We start from the raw sequence: 23,074 nt of genomic DNA on the forward strand, positions 1-23,074 counted from the left end.
TGACCTAAAGCCATATCTCTATTTCACTTTATCCCTAAACATGCTATACTTACTACTATTACAGGCCCATTTCATCTTCAAAAATTGCAACATCACTTTCAGGGAGAACACAACCAGCACAGATCTGTACCCAGCTGAAAAGCTCAACCTCTCAGGTGGCCTATTCAGCAAACAAAGCATGACTTTGTCAAATTGGGATTCTATAAGGGTAAAACGGAAAAGACTACGAAAGCCTTCACTTGAAAAAACTTAGGAACAACATCCTCTCATATATTTCAGCTTAGTTGTAAAAGGCATGTTTTGAAGAAGCACCCCATCCACCTCTAATATTGAATCCCATGTTTAACTGAAGATAGTCCCTTCTTTTGTTCATCATGCTAAATTAACCCACTGTTCTAAAGCCTCTCATCCGACAACTACTGTGTGCAACTTTGTTGTCACCTTGATTGTACAGTAACACATTTTACGTACATATTATGTACATTATATCCAAATGCTACCTAAGTGACTTGCAAGATAATCTTTCATCAGTCAAAACATGAATGCTCTAAACAAAGTGTTACATTTTCTTTATTCAAAAACATGAATCGAATTAAAAAATGTCTGATTTGTTAATCTCAGTGTCTTATTTGCTGAGAAATCTTAACAGACAAATGTCATGGCTTGTATTATATATTCGTATTTTAATGGTTAGTGATTTGAAACTTTTTATTGGAAATGTAAATAAAGTCCTGAAAATGCCTTGTTTTCCAAAAATGTTTGTAATATATTCTGTGGACCAGCAGTTTCTGAACGATTTTACTGCCAGTTTGTATTCCTTTTTGTTAATTCTGTGGTTTTAGATTGCTTTCATAATTGTATAAAAATGTCACAAAATTGAAGTTCCTGAAGGTGATAAGGGTCATATTAACATCAACCAAAAATCGGAGTATCCATCTTGCATTGTATGCTCCTGATTAATAAAATCCTTTGAACAGTTTGATTTGCTGACTTTGGCAGTTAATTAAATATACCATTGTATATTTGTTGTGTTTTATATGTGTTATGGATTCTTGTCACATTGAAAGTGTGAGAGATCGATAAACATAGAATGCGTTGGCTCAAATTAGTTCATCTTTAGCATGGATTTGGGCAGTCTCCTTCTTCTTGTGAAGAATTGAGGTTAACTGAGATGAAGTGTATGGTGGTGTAGAAGTATATGCATATTGTACATGCTTACAATTTCTTCAATTTGCCTATTTCTTCACAGAAAGTGACCCATGATATGGACATGTGTTATGCGATGATGGGAAGCCTTTTCCGCAGTGGGTCACGACAAACACTCTTTGCCAGCCAAGTAATGAGATATGCTGATCTCTATGCGGCTTCCTTTATTAACCTCTTATATTATCCATTCAGCTACCTCTTCAGAGCTGCACATGTGTTGGTAAGTAACAAGCAACTTAGGGGTGCCCAGAGATATATGGTTGCCCATGATAAAATATTGCAGAGTAACCATCATTGATTAAAACCAGTAAGATTTTTATGACTAGTTATTTTGTATTTGTAGTATGTAAACCCTGTGGTTTATTTTCAAAATACTCGACTCAAAGATTTTTGTAACAAGCTACTATTTTCAGACCCTGTATATCAGTGGGTGATTGAGGCATGTTTAGAATGAATGCTACTGCATGAGTTAAAAAAAATATTTTGTAAAACATTCAATAGGCTTAACCAATAAAATTGTTTATTTGTATGAGCTGATTGGTACATAAAAATATTGTGCCTTTTTTAAAACTATATTTTATTTTCATTCAATACATGTCTCAACAAAATGCACAGGTTCACTTATCTTTTCTCAATTCTAAATGAAGAAACATATTCAAGTTTAGAGATGTTGAAACTAAAATTCTTCTAGAGTAACTTTCTTTAGTGGAATTTTGGCTTAATGGTGGACTCTTTTGTGTATTAAAAAGGTCTGCGGTATTTCTTAGTGTTGCTGCCGACATGGCTGCCCAGATTCACAAATCTTCATCACTTCACTGAAACACACCTATCAAACTGTCAGTTGCACTGAATCTTTTAGTTCAAGCCCAGGATAAGATTTGATGGTCAGTATTGAAACTATCTGGCAGCATGGGTCCTGATAAGGTAGATTAAGGCTATTTGGATTTGGTTGATGCTTCCTTATTGTCACATAAAAGCTAATAAGTCCATAATGTAAGTTTACAAATAGAACATTTCAAAAGGCCAGTGCACCACCCATTCAAGATGTTAGTAGTACACCTGCTATTTACAACTGTGAACATTGATAAAGGATGATCTGAACCAAAAACATCAAGATATTATCATCCAGGATGCCTGTGTAAATCACTGAGTATACTTTTACACAAAGACAAGATGCTTCTTCTGGCATATTCACATGTCTTTTTCTCAGGTTGTGATATATGTTAACTTAAACCAGTTAGCTGTTTTTCTTATTCTGTTTCATAGGTTTCATTGCAATATTACATAAAAGATTTCCATAAGATGGACACTAGACAAACCATTGTCTTTATATCATAACAATAAAGCGTTTTGAATGTAGGGATTATTATATTGTTTAAACAACGTAGATGTGAGAACCCTTTAGAATGGTCAATGGTAATAGACAATGCACCATCTTCATCCTAAAAAGTTTATTTTGGAAATATAAATTTCCCATAAAACATATAAATTTAAAAATGCAATACAAATGCGGTCATGATCTGCTTTTTACCTTCCATATTCTATCACTCAAGGCATGTTTTGGACATCATTCATAACATCAGTGCAGCAGCTGAAATGACAACAATGATAACACTATGCACGGGGAGGGTGTATGTAATAACCAATTCATCTAAGTATAACTGGTGATTTTTCACTGTTTTTCTAGTTTAAAATGTTACACTTTAACTGACATTTTCACCAAATATAGAGCATACTTTAACCTTTAGTTTTGTTTTTTCAGTGAATATAAATTAATTCACCACCCGTGGCTAAAGGTTAACCCTTTGTATTACATGCGCACTAAAGGCATGCATGTTATGTGGTTCATCCTGAACTTTGCAATATAAAATTGGAAAGGGTGTATCAGTTTTCTGACGAATGCAAAAGGCTTCTCACTAAGTCCTACATTCATAGTCTTAAAAATAGGTTTTCAACCCTAAACTACCTAACCTAGAGTAAAAGGGACAGAAAATGCATTTCATCTTAATGATTGTTCATATTGCACATACAGTAACTTGAATTAACTGGGTACCATCACAATGCGACACGAGCCCAGGAAAAGGTGCATTGACAAATTTCTAATATCACTTTGTTATCTCATTGAGATTCCGGTATTCATAGAAAAGTTGTGTGGCAAAAAAAATACAAAGTATATAAAGAGGAATTATTCATAGAGTTAATGTACTCTTAACAGCTACCTTGTTGAACAATATCAGTATCCCTAAATTCAAAATGCTTCATCCTTAAGATACAAAGGCAGCAGTTTGTCTTGAATCATGTATTGTACAGTCCAGTCCCCAAAATGTGTTATTGTTAATCGTAGTACTCTCTGGCATTATCATATTTGGGTCAGCAAAAATGTCTAAAACAATCCCCTGGATATGTGTGACCATAAATACTGTACAGCTCCTTTACATCTTTAAAGACCTTCTAGAGGCCGATGCGTAAGTAAAACCTTAGGATTTGACCATAAGTTTTCCCAAAACAAAAGGGCTTAATGGTATTCCTTACAACCAAGAATGCACGCAATAGGGGCGTAAGCGCAGATTGTGGAAGGTTACAAATATACCTCAGAAAAGCATTTTGGGACGAGTAAATTCTTCAAATTGGACCTGCTCCATGACCCTAAGAATAAAAAGGCCCCACCTCAGTTTTGCTCTTCAGATTTCCAAGGTGGCAGATAGCAACCTATTCTCACTTTGTATCTTTCAACAGCAACACCAGGATGTATCTCACTCCAAGCTAAACAAATACTGATGAATCAAAAAGCTTAAAGAACTTAATGGACCCACTTCTACGTCTGACAATCAGAATTTTACTTTCTGTTTACAGTAAAACTCAAAGATATAGAAAAAATGTATGGAGTGTAATTTCTGACCAGGTTAATAACTGCATCACACAACATAAAGTAGTCAGAGAACGGGTGTCCCATTATCACCAGAGCAGTCACCATTGATCCATTTAAGTACTACATCCACATCATTAATAAATATGATAAAGAGCGTGGGAGCCAATAAGCAACCTTGTTTGACACGATTGTCTACTGGAAAAGGATCAGCAATCTCCCCAGAGTATTCATAATGGACTGTTATCATGTTTCCCAGACAAACAGAGGCAGTTGCCTCAATTAAGCCTCTATCAGTGAGCCTGTACTCTTTTGAATTTTCAATATACAGAGCACACTATAGCTTTTGAACCAACTAGCCCTAAATGTTTTCCCTGGATTTGAATCCAGGAATGCTAGACAGCATAAGATTTGTAAGCGCTGAAATAAATATAATTAATAGACATCAATAGAATGACGTCTTTAATATAAAGTGAAGATTACAATGACAGTAAGAGTACCAAAAAACGTTACCCCTTTTTATAACTTCTTCTGCAGTGACCCCAGAAATGTTATCAAATAATTCCTGATCTGAAGTTATCTGAATGTTTAGGTTTGCAACCTGTTCCCACAAATTGGTGTGGAACTAATCAATGTAAGCACCTTACAACAAGTGCAAACTCTCTTCCCATACTTTTTGGAAGGATCTGACATTTGAGTATCTTGGATAACATTTAAAAACAACATATAATTTGTTTTCACTTTTAGTTGGAAAAGGCATATCTTCTCAAAAAAATCATTTAGCAGCTTATTTAAAAGGCTGTATTGATCAATTGCATTTTTTTTTTTTAAACCCTGTTAAAATATGTAAACGTCATAAGGAGAACTAGGTGACAAGAAAAATTGCTTTCATGTCCTTTTCTAGTGGAAATGAAGGGAAACCATAGGGCAAAGTAAGAATATGTGTAGGCTGTAGTCATGTAAGTTAGGAAAACAGACACTACAGCTTTAAGGACTCCCAATCTTCGAGTATCCAATTATGCTCTTTTAGTGGCATTTCTTCCAGTTCTTTTTTTCTGGATCCTGGAACATTACTACTCAGCATTCCTAAGGATTTGGATAACTTTTGTGTCGTTTTCTGACAGAATGTATTTTCTTTGCAAAAAAATGTGTTTCTTTTTGTGAAGTGCCTCCATGCAGTAGAAAAAATGCGTATTCAGATCGTCATGATCTGTGATTTTTTTGTCTGCCAGAAAACCACATTTCTCACGAATGCAGGAAGTTTTCAATACACATCCTTCAGTACAGACATTATCCCTCCTCATGGACTGGAGGAGCAGCGCATAGCTCAAAAGTCCCTCTCAAGACAACCTTGAAAGTCAGAAGCTGTAAGGAGAAGAGGTGCCTTCTTCCAGTGATCCATTTCTGAGGAGTTTCCCTAAGAGTGATCCAAGATGAGATGTCTTAATGGAAAATGGTGCAGCTCCCTACCGACGTCGAGGTCGCTGTCAAGGAGGCATTCAGTGTCAAAAGGCATTGACTTTCAGCATCAAGGAAGAGAACAATGTCAAATCACCACTCATTGTTGAGGCACACTGATACATCAGCCTCTCTTGGCCTGCAGAATGGATTCCCAAATGGAAGTCTTGGAGACAGCCTTCAACCTCTGATTGGGACTATTCACCGGCCTACAATTATACCAGGCCCACTACTTCAGTGGCGGAAGTACCAGATCTCCCCCCAACACCTCAGGCTGCTGCACTTATGAAGACTTCTCCACAAAGAACTGCTTATGTTGTCATCCTGGTCATCATTCTAGATGTTGGAACACAACCACTGGCCCCATCACGCAGTATGCCTGATGCTGCATCACCAAGGTGAACCAAACCTCCTTCTTAGAGATCACATTCTCCATGAAGATTACACTGTAGATGGCAATATAGTCATCACTCTACCAATTGTAAACACTCTAGAAGACCTTGCTCTTCCAAACGTTCCTTAAAGCAATCCTCAACATGTTCTAGGCAGTATTCAAGAACATATTCTTTGTTTTCATGTTCTTGAAGATCAAGAACCAGAAGGTATCCTTCAAATGTGGCAGATTCACCATAAGCCAAGATTATCCCCACTTGCGACACCTATACTTTATTGGAAGTCTTTATTACAGACGCTAATGAAGTTTATATATCACTGCCACTCACTTCTCCTACTAAATTGATGATATTCAAAACCTCACACTATAGTACTTCTTGTGGACTGTCCCTTCCTATGGGCCCCAGTCTCCTAAGGTGGATCTATTTCTAGCTCCAAATTCTGTGAAGGTTTTACTATTGATGCTGCAGAAAAAATACAAATCTCTAGTGTAAGATCTGTTGTTCCTCAGGTTGGACCCTCCACTTGAGTCAAGCATTGTTTTGACGAAAGGAAAAAAACATACAACTGCTTCTTCATCCACTGTTCCTCCTGACAAGGAGAGCAAATGCTTGGACTCTGGGAAAGAAAGCCTCTGGCACATCAGTATGGCTTAAAAATCTGCCACATCTACTGTCCTCTGGGGCAGATATGGCAGGTCCATGTGGGATTTGTTGCAACGGTTAGCTGATGATTTGCCTCGAGAAAGACATGATGATTTCATGAAGATCCTGAATGAAGTTTAATGGTCTCCAAACAAAATAATCAGTATTACTTTGTATGCTTCAGATACAGGTGCATATGGCAGTTGCCACTGCCTTTCACTAAGATGTTCATTGTGGCTCTGTCTCACAGGTGTCAGCCTGAAGGTGCAACACAAAATACTGAATATCCCTTTTTTTGGTAAGGCTTAGTTTATCTCCTATGCAGCTGAAGCAATGACCCACATGAAGACAGGGATGGAGACATTAAGGGTAATAGGTTTAGAGAAGAGAAAAGAACAAACAAAACATTCCTATGAGCCCTGTTAGCTGCTGTTTCCTTCAAAGTGTCTGAATACTTCAGTAGCATCAGCAGCAGACGGTCTTATTAGCAAAGGTGTCTGTCTAGAGAAAAAGGCAGACATTATTCATCAGTGGCATCAGGTACATCTCCTGCAGGAGGCCAGCACTAAGTCCTGTCTTCCCCCATCTTCTGTTACCCACTCTTGTGGGGGAAAGGGGCAATATTTCAAACTACGTGGACGAGTAGAAGAAAATCACTAGAGACAAATGGGTTCTGAAAATTGTGCAAAATGGCTTTTGCCACAGGTTCAGAAGTCCACCATCAGCAATACCTCCACAAGGTCACTTCAACAACATCTAAACAAACTTAAGTGTGAGGTCAACATACTTCTTTAGTTGTATTCTGTCAAGAGGGTTCCATCTTCCCAGAAATGATTGGAAATTTATTCATGCTGGGTTCTAATGAAAAATAATAGAACAGTAACAAGTTCAGGACCTTTCTAGATTTCAAAACACTATTATGCTATGGCAAAGCCAATTAGACTTTAGCTGGTCCACCAAAAGCTCACCCTGCTGGGGATAATGCTGCTACTTTGATTTTATTCAGAAATATTTCTGTTCCAGAAATGTGTACGGTAGCTACCTGGAGGTTCATGCATACCTGTACAAGATATTATGGTTGTGATTAAAACTCAAGAGCAAATGCTCAAACAGGGCAGGACTCCTTAAAAAACCTCTTTTCCTAGTCTGATAAGTTTTTTTTCCCTTTACTCATTTAAAAGGATTGGGCTTGCTATTGTATACAGTCTGCATGATTATCAATGGAGACCCTCCAAGGAGAAGGTATGTTTGCTTACATGTAGTCCTTGTTCTCTTTCAGGGGATTCCCAGTTAAAACAAAAAACAATCAACCATCCTCCCCAGGAAAGGAGTCAATCATCCTCCCCAGGAAAGGAGTAAATGACGATGATGGCTTCCTAGTAGTTTCCTTTGTCTACAGTGTAAAAACAAATCTGGTAAAACTACCACTGAGAGGGCATGATGGATACTGGTGGTTTGGAAGTCCTTCAAAGTGCCATGTCATTTTTCTAGCCCAACATGTTTGTAACCTATATGGCTACATTGCCCTGTCTTTTCCCTTAATTTCCTTGAAAAATGTTTCTGAAAGAAGTTTTTTACTTGTCATCTACTTCCCTTGGTGACTTAGGTACAATTTAATGGGGGTTTTGATTTGAAAAAGTAAATACGAGTCAATTCAGTGTTTCAGTAGGCTGCTAAAATATGTTAAATAGGAAAATAAAAAAAAATTCTGACAAAAAGTGAAAGCAAATATTTTATTTCAAACGTGCCCCAGGATCCTGCATGTGGTGGGACAATTCAGTGTTTATGATTTCTGTGGAAAGTTCACTGAAGGAAAACGAGGATTACAGGTGAACATCCAGTTTTGCTCTCTCTACTTTTATCAAGTAGATAAAAGTAGAAAGAATTGTTATCTACTAAATAAACGTTTTATGATCCACACATAAAAGATTCATCACCAGTCTTTTGAGGCAGGCTAATGCTAATACGATAATGGCAAACTCTGGTCTTCATCACACATATTTGATCTCGGGCAGAAAACTGCTTCCAAAGATGTCCATTAGAAGGATATGTAAATGAACAGTCTTGATAAAGAGGCTACTAAGCAACACCTACTGATATCCAGGTATCTCATAAGCACCACTACAGGGGCCATGGATGTAGGTATTTCCATGAATCAGCACCCATGGATGAAATACTTGCTCTTAAGAGAAGATGCTCAGAAGGAGAGCATTTATTAAAATAATCTCTTGAACACAAAGCTGGTGCAGTCTCTAGCTTACATACAAGAGATAGTCACCAGACTCTAGTCCTCCTTCCAGCTGGCCAAGACTTTTCACTCTATCAAGCCAAGGACCTAATTTTTCCAAGTCTCCAGCCAATTTGACTTTTTTCTCTACTTGAAACCACAAAGTGCAAAACCAAACGTAGACTTTTCAGAAGGTAAACTAGGCCAGACCAAAGAACTTCTAGATAGACCATGAAGTTTTAGTGACTTCCTCTGGGGCTCAGATTGCACCCATACTCTGTGAATGCGATTTCATAGCACCTCACTGGGCCTTTCGTTCCCTTTCATCACTGGAAACAGATCACCAGTGGATCCTAGGTGTTGTTGCTAGTCCAGGACAACTGTGCTCTACATTCCCACAGCCACATTCTCGAAGTTGCACCTGCATTAATTAGTGTCCAGAGAACTTCTTGCAGGAGTGGTAGGCGCTTTACTTTGTAGTACAAAATGGAAGGAGTAAGATTCAGCCATTTCAGAACCAGTATGATTTGAAAGTTCAAGATCTGATAGAAACTTCTAGCTGCAGATTCCTTACCTTAGAATTTCCTGGTATCAGCTTGGAATCAGGAATTTTTTGCTGAGCCGTACCATGCGCATGCCGTCCGGTGGCGTTGTTTGGATCCACGTGGTATCGTCAGCATCATTGGAGCCATCTGTGATGTCACAGTCACCTATAAAGGCACCTCCCCTGCACGCGTACATCAGTTCTTTTCTTTTCTTTCCGCACCGTTTAGGCGCAGGTCCGGATTCGAGCTACCATCTGCCGTTTTTGGCTGGCATTTTTTCGACATTTTTGTCAGTTTTTTCAAGTCTGTGCAAGGATGACATTGAGGAAGACTGTGTTCAAGCCGCATGGTGCATGCCTTTGCACCATGACGGTGACTGACCCCCATTAGGTATGTCTCTGGTGCCACGACAGAGACCAAGATTCAAAGTAATGTTCGACTGCTGGGCCATGACTTTGAGAGAGTGGTCTCTGAAGCTCATGGCGGCCTGGCAGTCGACTTTGGTTGGAGCGATTCCTAGGAGGTCATAGCCCTGATTGAGGAGGAGGTCACGGGACTGCTCCAAGAGTCCTAAGCCCTCTTTTTCGCAATCGAGGTCCTCTGGGCACTGGGGGAAGAGGCGCAAAAAGAGGGCATCTCGGGAACGTCGACATTCCAGGCACAGTTCTGCAGAACCGGTGCCAGGGCCGACATCAAGTCTCCCCCGCCCCTCCTCCCTCCCTCCTTTTCAGGAGCCAGAGCGTCCCCCGCTCAAGTCAAGGAGTATTTGAGCGGGCCGACCCTGCTGGCGTGCCTTTGGGCCCTGTGGGGTCAGCAGGAGACTCCTGAATTCAATACCAGATCCAGAACAACGCCGAGTGCACACAGTCAACCTCCTCTGGTGTTGTTCCTGACATCGATGCTCCACCGGCGCCCACCAGTGGTTCGAGTCTCATCCTCATTCCAGATGATCCTGAACCAGAACGATGTCATACGACACCAATTCCGAGTTTTACAGAGCCAATAGGGGCTATATCAGTTCCTGAGACTTATTTTGATCAGCCAGGTACAGGTGATGAATGGGAGGCGGTCTCAGGACCCCTTAGACTATGGTTTGGAGCATATGGACTGGTACGAGGAACTAGGGGAAGCCATTGAACTGGATACTTCTCCAGATACTGGCATGCTCTCACCTCCTACTGTGGCTATGGAGGAGGGTACTTCATGCGCTATGGTGGTGCGTAGGCCAGCTGAGGTCTTGAACCTAGATTTGCCTATGGTGCCAATCAGGACTAACCTAACTGAGGTGCTTCACCGGGGGTCTCCACATCGGAACCAATGTTACCCTTTAGCGAAGCCCTCACTGATGTCCTGCTGACGATGTGGTCCAAACCCAGCACAGGGGTTCCTGTAAATAGGACAATCGGCCGCGGACATGGACCATCTCCTAATGATCCTAGATTCCTCACCCAACACCTCCACCCTGGAGTGCTTGATGGTCTAGGCTTTAACTTCCCATGGTGCCTTCCCTTCTGCTCCCCCAGGTAGGGAATACAAGAAGCTGGAACATCTTGGTAAGAAAATGTTTTCTTCCTCCAGCCTGGCATTTAGGTCTGTAAACACCTCATGCCTATTGGGCCGTTTTTCCCATACTTCATGGCACAGGTGCTGCTCCAGGTCCTGGAGGGCGTGCTGGACACTATCTCACAAGCTGTTAAAGATGGGAGAGAAGCAGCAAAGTTTACAATACAGTGTGGTTTGGACATTACCGACTCTCTGGTTAGGGCGATTTCTTTGACGGTGGCCCTTCATCGGCACACCTGGCTCCGTATGTCTGGCTTTTCTGGGGATGTCCATGCAAACCTTATGGACATGCCCTTCGATTGCTCACGCCTATTTGGAGAGAAGGCAAACTCGGCGCTTGAGCTGTTCAAGGATTCTCGGGCTACGGCCAGATCCTTGGGCCTCTCAGCGCCCGCTCGCCAGCAGTCTGCCTTTCGCCCCTTTTGAGACTTCAGAAGGGGTGTGGTACCACGCGACCCACAAATCAACCACCGTCCTCAGTCAGCTCAACATCCAGTGTGAGGATGAGATGGTGGTACCTTCAGACCCAGCGGGTCTAGCCAGAGGTCGGCCACCACACAGCCCCTCCCCTTCCACAGCGCCCTAGTCCTCCTAGTATGATTCTGCAAGACCACTTGCACCCAGTTGAAGGGAGGATTCAATTTCATCTCCCTCACTGGCAGTCCATAACATCGGACAAATGGGTCTTGTAGATCATACAGAAGGGCTATTCTCTCCCCTTCCAGTCTGATGGAGGATCATTTAGTCTTGCTCCGTGAGGAAGTTGCATTTCTCTTGGCCAAGGGAGCCATAAATAGTGTACCAATATCAAAAGTAGGCAATGATTGTTATTCCTGCTACTTTCTGATTCCCAAAAAGAACAAGGATCTTCACCCTATTCTGGATTTGCAGGACGTCAGTCTCTTCCTCAAAAAGGAGAAATTCAGGATGCTCACTCTTGCTCAAATCTTGTCTGCTCTAGACCAAGAAGACTGGATAGTTGCGCTGGACTTGCAGGATGCATATTTTTACATCCCCATCCATCCTGCCCACAGGCGTTACTTACTGTTCAAGGTGGGCCATAAGCACTTTCAGTTTATTGTGCTCCCCTTCGGCCTCACCAGTGCCCCTCAGGTGTTCACAAAAGTGATGGCAGTGGTAGCTGCTCATCTGCACAGGTTAGGGATTTCAGTCTTCCCCTACCTCGACGACTGGCTGTTGAAGGCTCCTATGCCCCAGGCTCTAGTCACCCACCTTCAGACTACTGTGAACCTCCTGCATTCACTAGGGTTCACTATAACTGTGTCAAAGTCACACTTGACTCCCTCTCAGAAGCTCCCTTTCATCTGAGCTGTTCTGGACACAGTGCAGTTTCAGGCTTATCCTCCCGAGCTGCGAGTCCAGAATATTCAGGTCATGATACATGTGTTTCGGCCTATATCCTGGATTTTGGTGAGAGAGACTGAGGCTGCTGGACCTCATAGCCTCTTGCATCCTGTTAGTTAAACATGCCAGATGGCATATGAGGGCTCTGCAGTGGGACCTAAAGTTCCAGTGGGCACAGCATCAGGGGAATCTCACCAACACAGTTCAGATCTCGGAGGAAACTGCAAAAGACCTGCAGTGGTGGTTAGTGAACTGTGATTGGGTCAGAGACAGACTCCTCTCCCTTCCCCAACAAGATCTCACAGTAGTGACAGATGCGTCACTTCTGGGATGGGGCGGCCATCTGGGAGAGGTGGAGATCAGAGACCTCTGGTCTCTGGTGGAATCTGACATCCATATCAACTTACTGGAGCTACAGGCGATCTGACTGGCATTGAAAGCATTTCTTCCTGTTGTAAGAGGGAAGACGGTGCAGGTGTTCACGGACAACACAACCGCAATGTGGTACTGCAACAAGGAGGGCGGTGTGGGGTCATTGACCCTTTGTCAAGAGGCCCTGCATCTCTGGACATGGCTGGAACAACAGGGCATAACCCTGGTGGTTCAACATCTGGCATGTTCTCTGAATGCCAGGACGTACTAACTCAGCCGTTGATGCCTAGCGGATCTCAAATGGTGTATCCACCAAATGGTGTAACCAGGAGAGCCCTGGTTAGATCTGTTTTCCTCCGCAGAGAACACGCAATGTCAGCAGTATTGCAAGATGGAGTTTCCAAGGCGGCACTCGCTCAGCGATGTGTTACGTCGCGAGTGGAGCTCAGGCCCCCTGTACGCCTTTCCGCCCATACCATTTCTGCCCAGAGTTCTCAAGAAGATCAGGGACGACCTGGCCCAAGTAATCCTGATGGCTCCAGACTGGGCACGGAGAGTCTGGTATCGCGAGCTTCTGAAAATGAGCATCAATCCTCCTATCAGGCTGCTGTTTCTGGAAGATCCTCTGTCACAGAATCAGGCGAAGGTTCTCCACAGCACCTATCAACTCACGCCTTCAGGCGTGGAGATTGAGGGGCGGCAGTTGACAGCCTTCAGCCTTCCTCCTGAAGTCTATAAAGTTATTCTGCCAGCCAGGCATCCCTTCACCAATTCAGTGTATGCCTGCCACTGGAAAAAAGCTTTGAATATTATTGTACAGAAATATCTAGAGATTTTCTTTCTGCCACTCTCTCTGATATAATTCTCTTTATTTTATCCCTTGCCCAGCAGGGCTGTGCAGTGGGAACACTCAAGGGACACCTTTCTGCCTTATCGGCTTTTCTTTGGCTGCCTGATCAGCCTTCTTTATTCAAATTTCCTATATAAATAGATTCCTTAATGGGCTTATACATATGTTTCCTCCTACACCCTTAATCATGCCTCAGTGGGACTTAAATCTGGTTCTCAATTTTCTCGTGTGTGGTCCCTTTGAGCCTTTGCAAAATTGTCTCCTCCGGCTGCTCACCTGCAAGACAGCCTTCTTAGTGGCAACATCTGCCAGTAGAGTGAGCGAGTTGCAGGCACTCTCTTCCAAACCTCCGTATCTCACCATGTTTTCAGACAAAGTAGTGCTAAGCACTCATGCCTTTTTCCTCCCTAAGGTGGTGACCCAATTGCACCTGGATCAGAACATCATCCTGCCCACTCTCTTTGCTACCCCGCATCCCTCTAAGGAAGAGGAGTGACTCCATCGACTGGACCCAAAAAGATTGTTGGAGGCGACCGTGATGGCACAGATGCCACCAACAATACCAGGTGGATCTAAACGACGCCACCCGACAGTGTGCGCAGGGGTATTGCTCAGCAAATGTTCCAGATTCCAAGCTCATGCCTGGAATCTGCAGCCAGATAGTCTTTACCAGATAATGTGTTACCAAAGGTAAGTAACTTGTTCTTCAGTCATGAAGTACAAGATCCTTAGCACTTGTCATGCCAGTCCACCTTGTAGGTTTACTTGGGTTTGACATTGGGATTGTAATTCAGTGGACTACAGAGTTCAAACCCCAGTGAATTAAATGAGGTATGTCTGATTCTGTAACTAGATAATTATCCTGTGTGCCTTAAGAAAGGATGAATAGTTAAAGCGCTTGATGAGTTTTCTTCTTACTGTGCAAACAGATGATTCAATAAAAAATAGTTGAAGCAAGCAACAATGCGATTTGCTGTGTTTGTGAAGGTGAACTAATAAGCATCTGGAAATGATTGGAAAAAATGATACTGGAGACATTCTACGTGTCTGTTTTTTAGATACAAGAAAGTCTATTCTATTCCTGTTCTCAGAATTTGCTATGAGTGTTGTAATTAGAAAGTGAAACATTCGTATAACATTGGTTGTGTTTTTTGTAGATGCCACATGAATCAACAGTGGAACACATTCATGTTGACATCAATGAAAAGGAATCTCCACTAGCAACACGCAACCGTAACTCTGTGGATTTCAAAGATTCTGATTATAAACGCCACCATCTAACCCGGTCCGTCAGTGAGATCAAACCACCCAACCTGTTCCCTTTGGCGCCACAAGAGATCACACACTGTCATGATGAGGATGATGATGAGGAAGAGGAGGAGGAGGAGGAGGAGGAAGAAGAAGAAGAATAGATTTGAAAACTGTAAAGCGTCCTGGATGAAATGAACCGAAATTGGAGTGTCCGGTTGAAGTGAATTTCTTTGGACCCTGAACTTTTCAAAGGCACATTTTGAAAGTCCTGAAAGCCAATTAGATGTCTTTGTATGTCGTATTTCGCAGGCACTTCATATTGTAAAACCAATGCACAATTTGTATTAGTAAACATTTGAAAAGATTGCTCATTTCATCTGGAATTCACGAGCAGGCATCCACGATATGTAATTCCATCGAGGGCATGCAAAAGATTGCATGTTTTCTTTTTGTCTTTTAATCATTACATTTCAATAATTTGATTGGAATAGTCTTGTGGTTAAACTAGAAATTTACCTTTGGACCTTTAGATACGAGAGATTTGATAACTGTTCGAAAAAGAAAGGAAACAGGCAATATTGTTAAACATTTTAGATTTTACAGTCTTCACCCCATTGCAACTGTTGTGTTAATTTTAACAAAATATACACATTTACAGATGCTTTGAGGTAAAATTGAAAAAAAACAGGTTAATGCTCATTTTCAGAAGATTGTCAAAGCACAAAATATTTGTAATGTAGCAAAGCAAAAGTAATTGTTTACAATTGAGTGCAACAATTAATATTTTGTTGGTCATTTTGGGTAGTTGTAGTCAAGTATGCGTTTCAACAGACCACAAATGAATTCCAAAGATTGAGTTAAAAATGCTGTGAATAGAAACTTTTTTGTTTAGTGTTCGACCGTTGCTGTAGTTATAGAAACATTTAATATTTTGTAATGCGTTCCATAAAGCTTGTCAGTGACCATTGTAATAGTAAGTGATGCTATATTACCCACGATGTAAATAATCTGCTCCTGTTCATTTAGCTTAGTTGTTGGTTCTCAAGGACATATGTGAAACAAACAAAAACGCACTCATCTTTGTTGGATCATCGGTGGTTGACAGTCATCAGGACAAGGTCAGTTCTATTTCAGGTTCATCGGTGCCATTTGTTTATTTCTCAGTATGTTGCAGGGTGCATTTTACATTTCATGCACTCTTTCTTGTTCTCATGGTGAAAGAAGTCTTCTTTGGTAGCCTTTCAATCTCTGACTTGAAATGGAAGGGAGAAAGAAACGAAATTCTGATTGCAGCCTCCAAATGCAGAATGCTGATACAAAAATTAAGCTGGTTTAGGTTCTCCAGAGCGAGAATGACAGTATAAGTGACTAGTGATATTCATATTAACATACCAAGAACGCCTGCAGTTAATAGAAAAAATGCAATAGATTGCAAGTAAATATTCTCCATTCAGCTAATACACTAACAGAACTGTTGGTGGTGAGCTATTTCCATCACAGTTAAATAGACCCAAATTAATTCAGGCTTGTGGTAATAGATCTGTCTAGGAAATGGACCACAAGAATGTGTAACCTTCTCTGATATCCATGTGATACTGTATATTACATGTAATACTTTACTGGTAAAATGGTTATTGCCACACTGAATAATTTTGTAAGCAACCAGTAGCATACAGTTATTGTTAGCAATGTTGATTAGCAATGCAGGCTCCATTACTGAAGTAGGCACACTACTGTCAGTTCTGAAGAGCGTACACAAACAACACAAACACAGATTATGTATATTTACTTTCAATATGTTCAAAGAGCATATGTTGCAGTTAAATGACGAGTGGGTATTTGCACCAGTTATTTCTATTTTTAATGCATCACAAATTGTTTATGCCTCCATTTACATTGTTTATACACATTCTCACATACATTGTGCGAGCATTAGAAACTACACCTGTATATTAAGAGGATTTTAATACTTTATGCAGGCAGGTCTTTAGAATAAGTCCCTTGTAAAATTGAATATTCAGATATTCAAACTATAAGTGAGGGGGGATAATCATTACACACACTTAGAGCTATCTTAAGTAAATCCAGCATGGACACTGTAAGCACTGAACTTCCCTAAGTGGAACAACATTTTTTTAAAATTTGAGATAATGAAACAAGGGCCCACATGTGTGGCTCCAAAGCTCGCATCTACCAATGTTACTTTGGGTAACTAAGTTGTAGTTATCTACCAGATTGTTTATACTTACAATTCCTGTTGAGATACCTAAAATGTCAGTCATACCATGCTTAGTCACATACACGTATCACAAACCATACCTAAGTCTTGTGTTTTGCACAACTGTAGTATTTTGAGTCTCAATTGTCAGTACCTCTGTACCCTTTCTTAGGTGGGATGTACTGTAGTGTACAACAAGTATTGGCACTCCACTACTTTTTTGTTTTAAATAATGATAATGGAAAATTGCATGATTCCAAGAGTTAAGAATAATTTTTTAACCTCAGTGGATCATTAAATGGTTTAAGAAATATTCATAGATAGGATTGTCCCACCATTGCATGCAGTGGTTGTGTTCTCCCATAAATTTGGTGTTTTTTTTGTGTGAAACCAATACTTTTAGTCACCAACTCCCTCGAATGTTTACCCATGTTTTAGAAGAAATGTCTTGAATTGCCGTTCAAGATGGGAAAACAGACAGTGTGATTTCAGTTCCATGTTTGCCAACGATCGGTATTTCATGTTAGAGAGTTTTTTTTATTTTGACTACAGGTACATTGTGAAAAAAATAATGCAATACTGCCACAACCGTTACCCCAGAATATCAGTAAAGCATAATCCTGTTGCTGTAGGAAATCCCACATTCCTGCAGCTGATAGAAACTAAATAATCTCTTTAATGTTTTACTTGCTTATTTGATTTTAGCTACACAACAGAAACATTATTTCTGGTGCTTGTGTCTATAAAACTGCATTGTGTTCGAATGCATGTTAAAATTGTTGTTACATTGGTTTCAGAGGACATTTTTATTATGTATATACTGTGACTGTAGCTTCCTGTAGGAATAGATTTTTACAGAGACCAGCTACTTCATCTGTAAATATTGCCATGTAACTCAAACCTGTATGATCGTGCCAATATTTGTTAAAATATTGGCTACTGACAATACGTTTTCTACGAGAACAATAGCAAACTCATTTTAATGTTGCTTCGGAGTGTCATTCAATTCAGACAATGGTACTGTGTTGCGTGCCCTAAAATAAACTTGGTTTGAGAGACAAATGAGGGCCAATGCATAGAACGCATGTGAGACCTACAAATAGATCTCTTTTTTTGAGATGTAATGCTGAGAAAAGCGTGTAGTAGTTAACAAAGTCCATTTCCCAGCTTTAAACAGCACAAAATTAAATAATGGAATATTGTTTCCATATTTGCTGGTATTCTTTAAGTTGGGTCTTTCCATTGTTTTGTGGTGTTTAGAAAATTACAACTTGACTCTTTTTGGTATTAGTTTGGCACAGAAATAGCTTAGCGTTAATTTAATGAATAACATCTGTATTGAGAAAATTCATCCCTTTAGAGTTACTTTTACCTTTGCTGTAGTTGATTTTAACAGTTCGGTGCTTTATGTTGACGTTTTTATTGCATTGATAATAGTTTAGGAACCTCTGTTTCTGTACAACTAATAAATGCATTCTAAAAAAAAAAAAGGAACATTGTGTTCATGGTATTTGTTTGTCAAGATTGATCTGTGTTGATTTAGTGTAAACAATTGTCTTGTTTATGAACCTTTATAGATACTTGTCTATTCAGTTGTCCAGGCCATTTTAGAGCTCAACTTCTGTCAGTCACGAACCATTCTATAAAATGCATAGATTTTGCCAATAACTACAGAAATCTGGAACCGGAAAAACTGATAAGATACTGTCACAGGAAAGCTTTGTCAAGGGGATGCGGGAAAGAGAGATGAGTGCCTTTGATAAATGTGTGACAGCAAGGTCTGCCTCTTTAAACTCCTGGAGTAATGAATGGAGCATTTTAATAGAAATGCAAAAAACGTGATCAAGTATTTTTTGTCGGTATGAGGTGCATGATTCTGGTGAATGAGTGTTTTCACTTTTTATTGTGCAAAATGAGCAGTGAGCACTTGATTGGGATCCTCCTGATGTCCTGAAAAAAGCCAGTTAGCCTGGTAAGCCTTTGGTGTGAAGGTTGAAACATGTTGACCTCGAGATATAGAGGATACTAGCTTCCTCATTGAGTGTCTCCACCTTTATTTTTAAACTTTGTCAGGGTGCGTCTAACTAAATTCTTGGGGACACCTTAGACCATTTTAACATTAGGATTAGGATCCCGATCCCATTAACAATTGAAAAGCTCCCTTGATTTGCAAGGTCAAGTCCGCCCAGATATACTAGGTATCTGGACGAGGATTTGATGATAAAGCATGCCACGGTAGTTCCAGTGGTCGAGAGTCCTTTAAATGCCTTATGGGAGTCCCCTAAGGGAGGTAAAGAAGAAGGCTAGGCACAGTATAAGAGGCGTTCCCTCGCGTCGTTTTCTGATAGGCTCCGGGAAGGTGAGTGACCCTTAATATTACTTCTCACCCTTCCCTTAGGTATGTGTTAGAAAAAAAGTAAAACATCTGATGTGACAAGATTGCCTTGATGAAGGACAGTTTACTATGACAAATCTATTTATACAAGTTCAACGTGGTGATTAGACAGTCCTAAATTCTGGTCCTCAATTTTTAACGCAGAATGGTTTTCTCACATACTTTGTAAATTGTTTTCGTTCTGCAGTAAATGGAAGTGAATTTGTATGAATTACGAACTATGAATTGGTACAAGATTACCAACCTGCTGATCCCACGAGGGCAAATCAAGGGGTGAACTGCGTCCTCCTGTCAGGTGTCATTTGGTGAACCAGTGCATCACCCTTAGCAGGGACTGTAGTGTTGCTCGGTTCTGCATGGAATATTATATCCCTCACTCCGCGGAATGCTCCCATGTCAGCTGTGTGGAGCTTGTTCTGTCTAGAATGGAAGTTTCGTCTCTCTCTGGTTTCTTCACCAATGGCTGCACCGGGGAGCTTCTGAAATAAAGGTACACCAATAGCTAAGCCAGTATTTGTGATTCTCTTCTGTGGGCAGAGGATAGAACACATTGGTGACGGTTCTGATCCCCGGTTTTGGACCTACGCCTCCGCATTTAAACTCATCAGGTGAGGTCAGGTAACCTAAACGCCCCCTTCCATCTTAAATAACAGATTAGCAAGCACTTTACAAACTCATAGGCTTAATTGATGTAAAGAAGAGGCTTATCTTTTGATATTTCTATAAATAAGATACCAACGCGACCTTTGCTGTCCAAGCTCTGGGATGGCGCAGCTACAAGCATTTCATGCTCCATGGCATCAGACTTGGAAGTTTTGTTTTTGTTTCCCAGGAGCCGGGAGGGTGGGGGGGGGGTCTTCTTTGCAAGGAATTAAGGAATTTCTACAAAATTGTTTTTATTTTATTTGTTAGGTTTTTGCATAGGCGTACATCAGAGATAGAAACAAGAACTGTTACATACCATTGGAGTTTCCATAGCGCACTAAGGAGTCGGCCATCACATTTAATAACTTTTATTATGCAATTACCGTGTTACTTAGATGCAAGGACAGAAGTTGACATGTTTGTGGTACTTATGTTGATAAGACAGTAGCTATGAAGGTATCGAGGGAGGAGCGCACACATCTGTGCGGAGTGCCTAATACAAAGTGAGGGGGCTCCAGATGTTTCTGAGGTGAGGATTTACTGGCATCAACGGAAGGTCTTCCGGTCTTTCTTGGTAGCACTCTGCATCCGGCAGCCAGGCTTCATGTTTATGGCCGTCTCTCCGTCCCCGGTGCATCCCACCCTTCACTTGGCGCAGAGCAACAGCATGGCCGCCAAGCCTCGTGAACCAGCTGCGATGTCTTTGACATGCACGGTAGGCTGCCGAGCGGGGCACAGGATACACGAGTCTCAGATCGCGGCTGTGGAGTTGAAGGCAGCAGTTCAGTAGTCAACCAGTCTATTACATCCAGGCGCCCAATGCCCACTGGGCTAAAAGGGTTATAGAGACCCCCTCCCTCCCCCCTTTGTGTGTCTTAACCCATGCTGCAGCTTTGTGGATACCTGTAACCAAAAAAGAAGAATACTTGGAAAGTGACTGCGAGAACGAACATTTTATTTTCTACGGATGAGACCGGTTCAGCGCCAGCTGCTGCAAGGTGTCTTCCCAGGAGGAAGTGGGGGGTCTCTGGAGAATAACCATAGGTAAACCACAAACTCCATGGTGAAAGTTCTCCTTTTGCTTAGCAATGTGTTTTATGTTTCACCTCTGTAGGACCATTTCATGCGAGAGAAACTGCATTTGAAAGACGAGCTCTGCCCTGTTGTAAACTGACTTATGCCCTAAGCAGCAGAAAAAACCTGAAGTCTCTTGAATTATAATTGCATTCATATAGTGCATTGATAGTCAAAGTACAGCCTTCCTGACCTTTATATGTAGCCCTCTGGTCAACAGCAGTTTTGGGCTGCCCTTTACTCATCTCAGGACTAGCAATACAAAGATGTAAGTAAACATGCGTGCATTTATTTAAATGTTAATGTGCGTTAAAGAAAGGGAGTAACTAGGGAGTCCTGCGCTGCCAAAATTTAGAAACACCCTCAGTATTAGAGACATCTTGCTGCAAAAGTATAAAAATATGATGGTCTCTTCAGAATTCAAAAAGTATATTTAATTGACAGGCAGAACCTTTGCACCCGAGAACATCAGATTATATCAGTGCATTGAGAAGTATTATTTTAAAAATGATGGTTTTCAAACATGAATTTAGAATAATTCCTTCTTTCCCCCACCCGGACAATAATGCCTATGGTGAACCAAAGAGGCAAGTCAGTTGTCATGCGTGCTCTTTGGGTGATCTGGGTTCCTATTATAAATTAACAACATTATCATTTATTGAATCAAACACAGGAGAAGATTTTGTACAGCGGACATCCTTAAATTATTTATTTTGTGGCCCTCTTATTTGTGATAATGAAGAAAAAAGGAGGCAAAGTGAAATAAAGCAATTGCCTAGGATCACACAATTTGGTAAAGTGGGGAAGCCATGAGTAATCAGTTTTTTTTTGGTTTCACATTGTGTAATTCAGTCACTACAAGTAAATGCTTCACTTCCCATGTACCCACCATACTTCCAACTCCCCCCTTCTTTACAGCCACCCCGCTGGCATTGCCCACGGTCAAATCACAGAACAAACTTGTCGGCCCCTGGGAAAATGTTTGCGAGTACCCTTGATATAGTGCCTGCTTACCATGCTAGGGGTAGAATGCACTAGATAAATGCAAAAAAAGGGGAGAAAGAGTTTTTCTTTTCTGTTTTTTGTAATGGCTCTGCATATCTTCATTGATCATCAGGAAGTATGGACATTTCTACCAACAGCACCCTGCATTTGGAAGGGTTGTGATTTTGCTTCTAAAAATTCCAAGGATTAGCTAAAAAAAATAAGAACATACAAAGTGAAGTTGCCACAATATGGGTAGGGCAGTACTTAATTTGTTTTGGTGGTTACTGGTGGATGGTACTTTCTCTTATTAGTGGGGGGACAAGGATTCTCTGAAGATGGTCTCACGGGTGGCAGACTCCGGACCTGATTAAGATATTGGTGGCACCTGTCCTGATGTTGATTTTTCGTCAGATTTCCCGCCTGCTGACCACCACTGTCTCACCAACTCCGTCAGGTTTGGGATCCCCCATCAACAGAGTAGTGGGAAACAGTGTCTGGTGGTGGGTCTGCAGCTACAGTTCTCGTCGAGCAGATTTCGATCTGCCTTTCTGTTAGCCTGACTATGTTGGGATTACCTCCAGCAAAGAGTCGGCGGAATATACAGAAAAGGGGGTGAAAACCCACCCCCTGCCCACTTATCTTTTACACAGAAACATGCCAGGAGGACTGTCATTGTTGACGGGACCATCAACGAAAGACGGCCACAGTCCTGTCGAATCCACCAGGCTTGGGATCCCACATCGACAGAGTAATGGGGAAACAGTGTCTGGTGGCGGAATTGCAGCCACTGTTCCCGCCAAGCAGATTTGAATCTGCCTTCCCACCAGCCTGACTGTGGTGGGATTACCTTCAGTCCAGAGTCGGCAGGATGGACAGAAAAGGGGGTGAAAACACACCCCCCTGCCCACTTATTGTTTACACTGGAACATGCCCAGAGGACTCCTGCCGGTGCTGTTGGCCCCGTCATCGCTGAACTCAAAGGGGGGCTGGTTCATGGTATTCGTACAGCTAAGAT

General features: G+C 41.3%; 1 protein-coding gene across 4 annotated transcripts in view; it reads left to right on the forward strand.

The window, feature by feature from the left end:
* NT5C2 (5'-nucleotidase, cytosolic II) overlaps positions 1 to 18,452 on the forward strand; it is a 338,739-nt gene extending 320,287 nt beyond the window's left edge. For all 4 annotated transcript variants that reach the window (XM_069239484.1, XM_069239485.1, XM_069239486.1 and 1 more), the window contains 2 exons: positions 1,250 to 1,426; positions 14,647 to 18,452. In XM_069239484.1, coding sequence (XP_069095585.1) covers positions 1,250 to 1,426; positions 14,647 to 14,901 — 432 coding nt within the window. In that variant the 3' untranslated portion in view covers positions 14,902 to 18,452. The remainder of the gene's footprint in view (positions 1 to 1,249; positions 1,427 to 14,646) is intronic.
* The last annotated feature ends 4,622 nt before the right edge of the window (positions 18,453 to 23,074 follow it).

Source organism: Pleurodeles waltl, chromosome 6, assembly GCF_031143425.1.
Source record: "Pleurodeles waltl isolate 20211129_DDA chromosome 6, aPleWal1.hap1.20221129, whole genome shotgun sequence".
Taxonomy (NCBI): Eukaryota; Metazoa; Chordata; class Amphibia; order Caudata; family Salamandridae; genus Pleurodeles; species Pleurodeles waltl.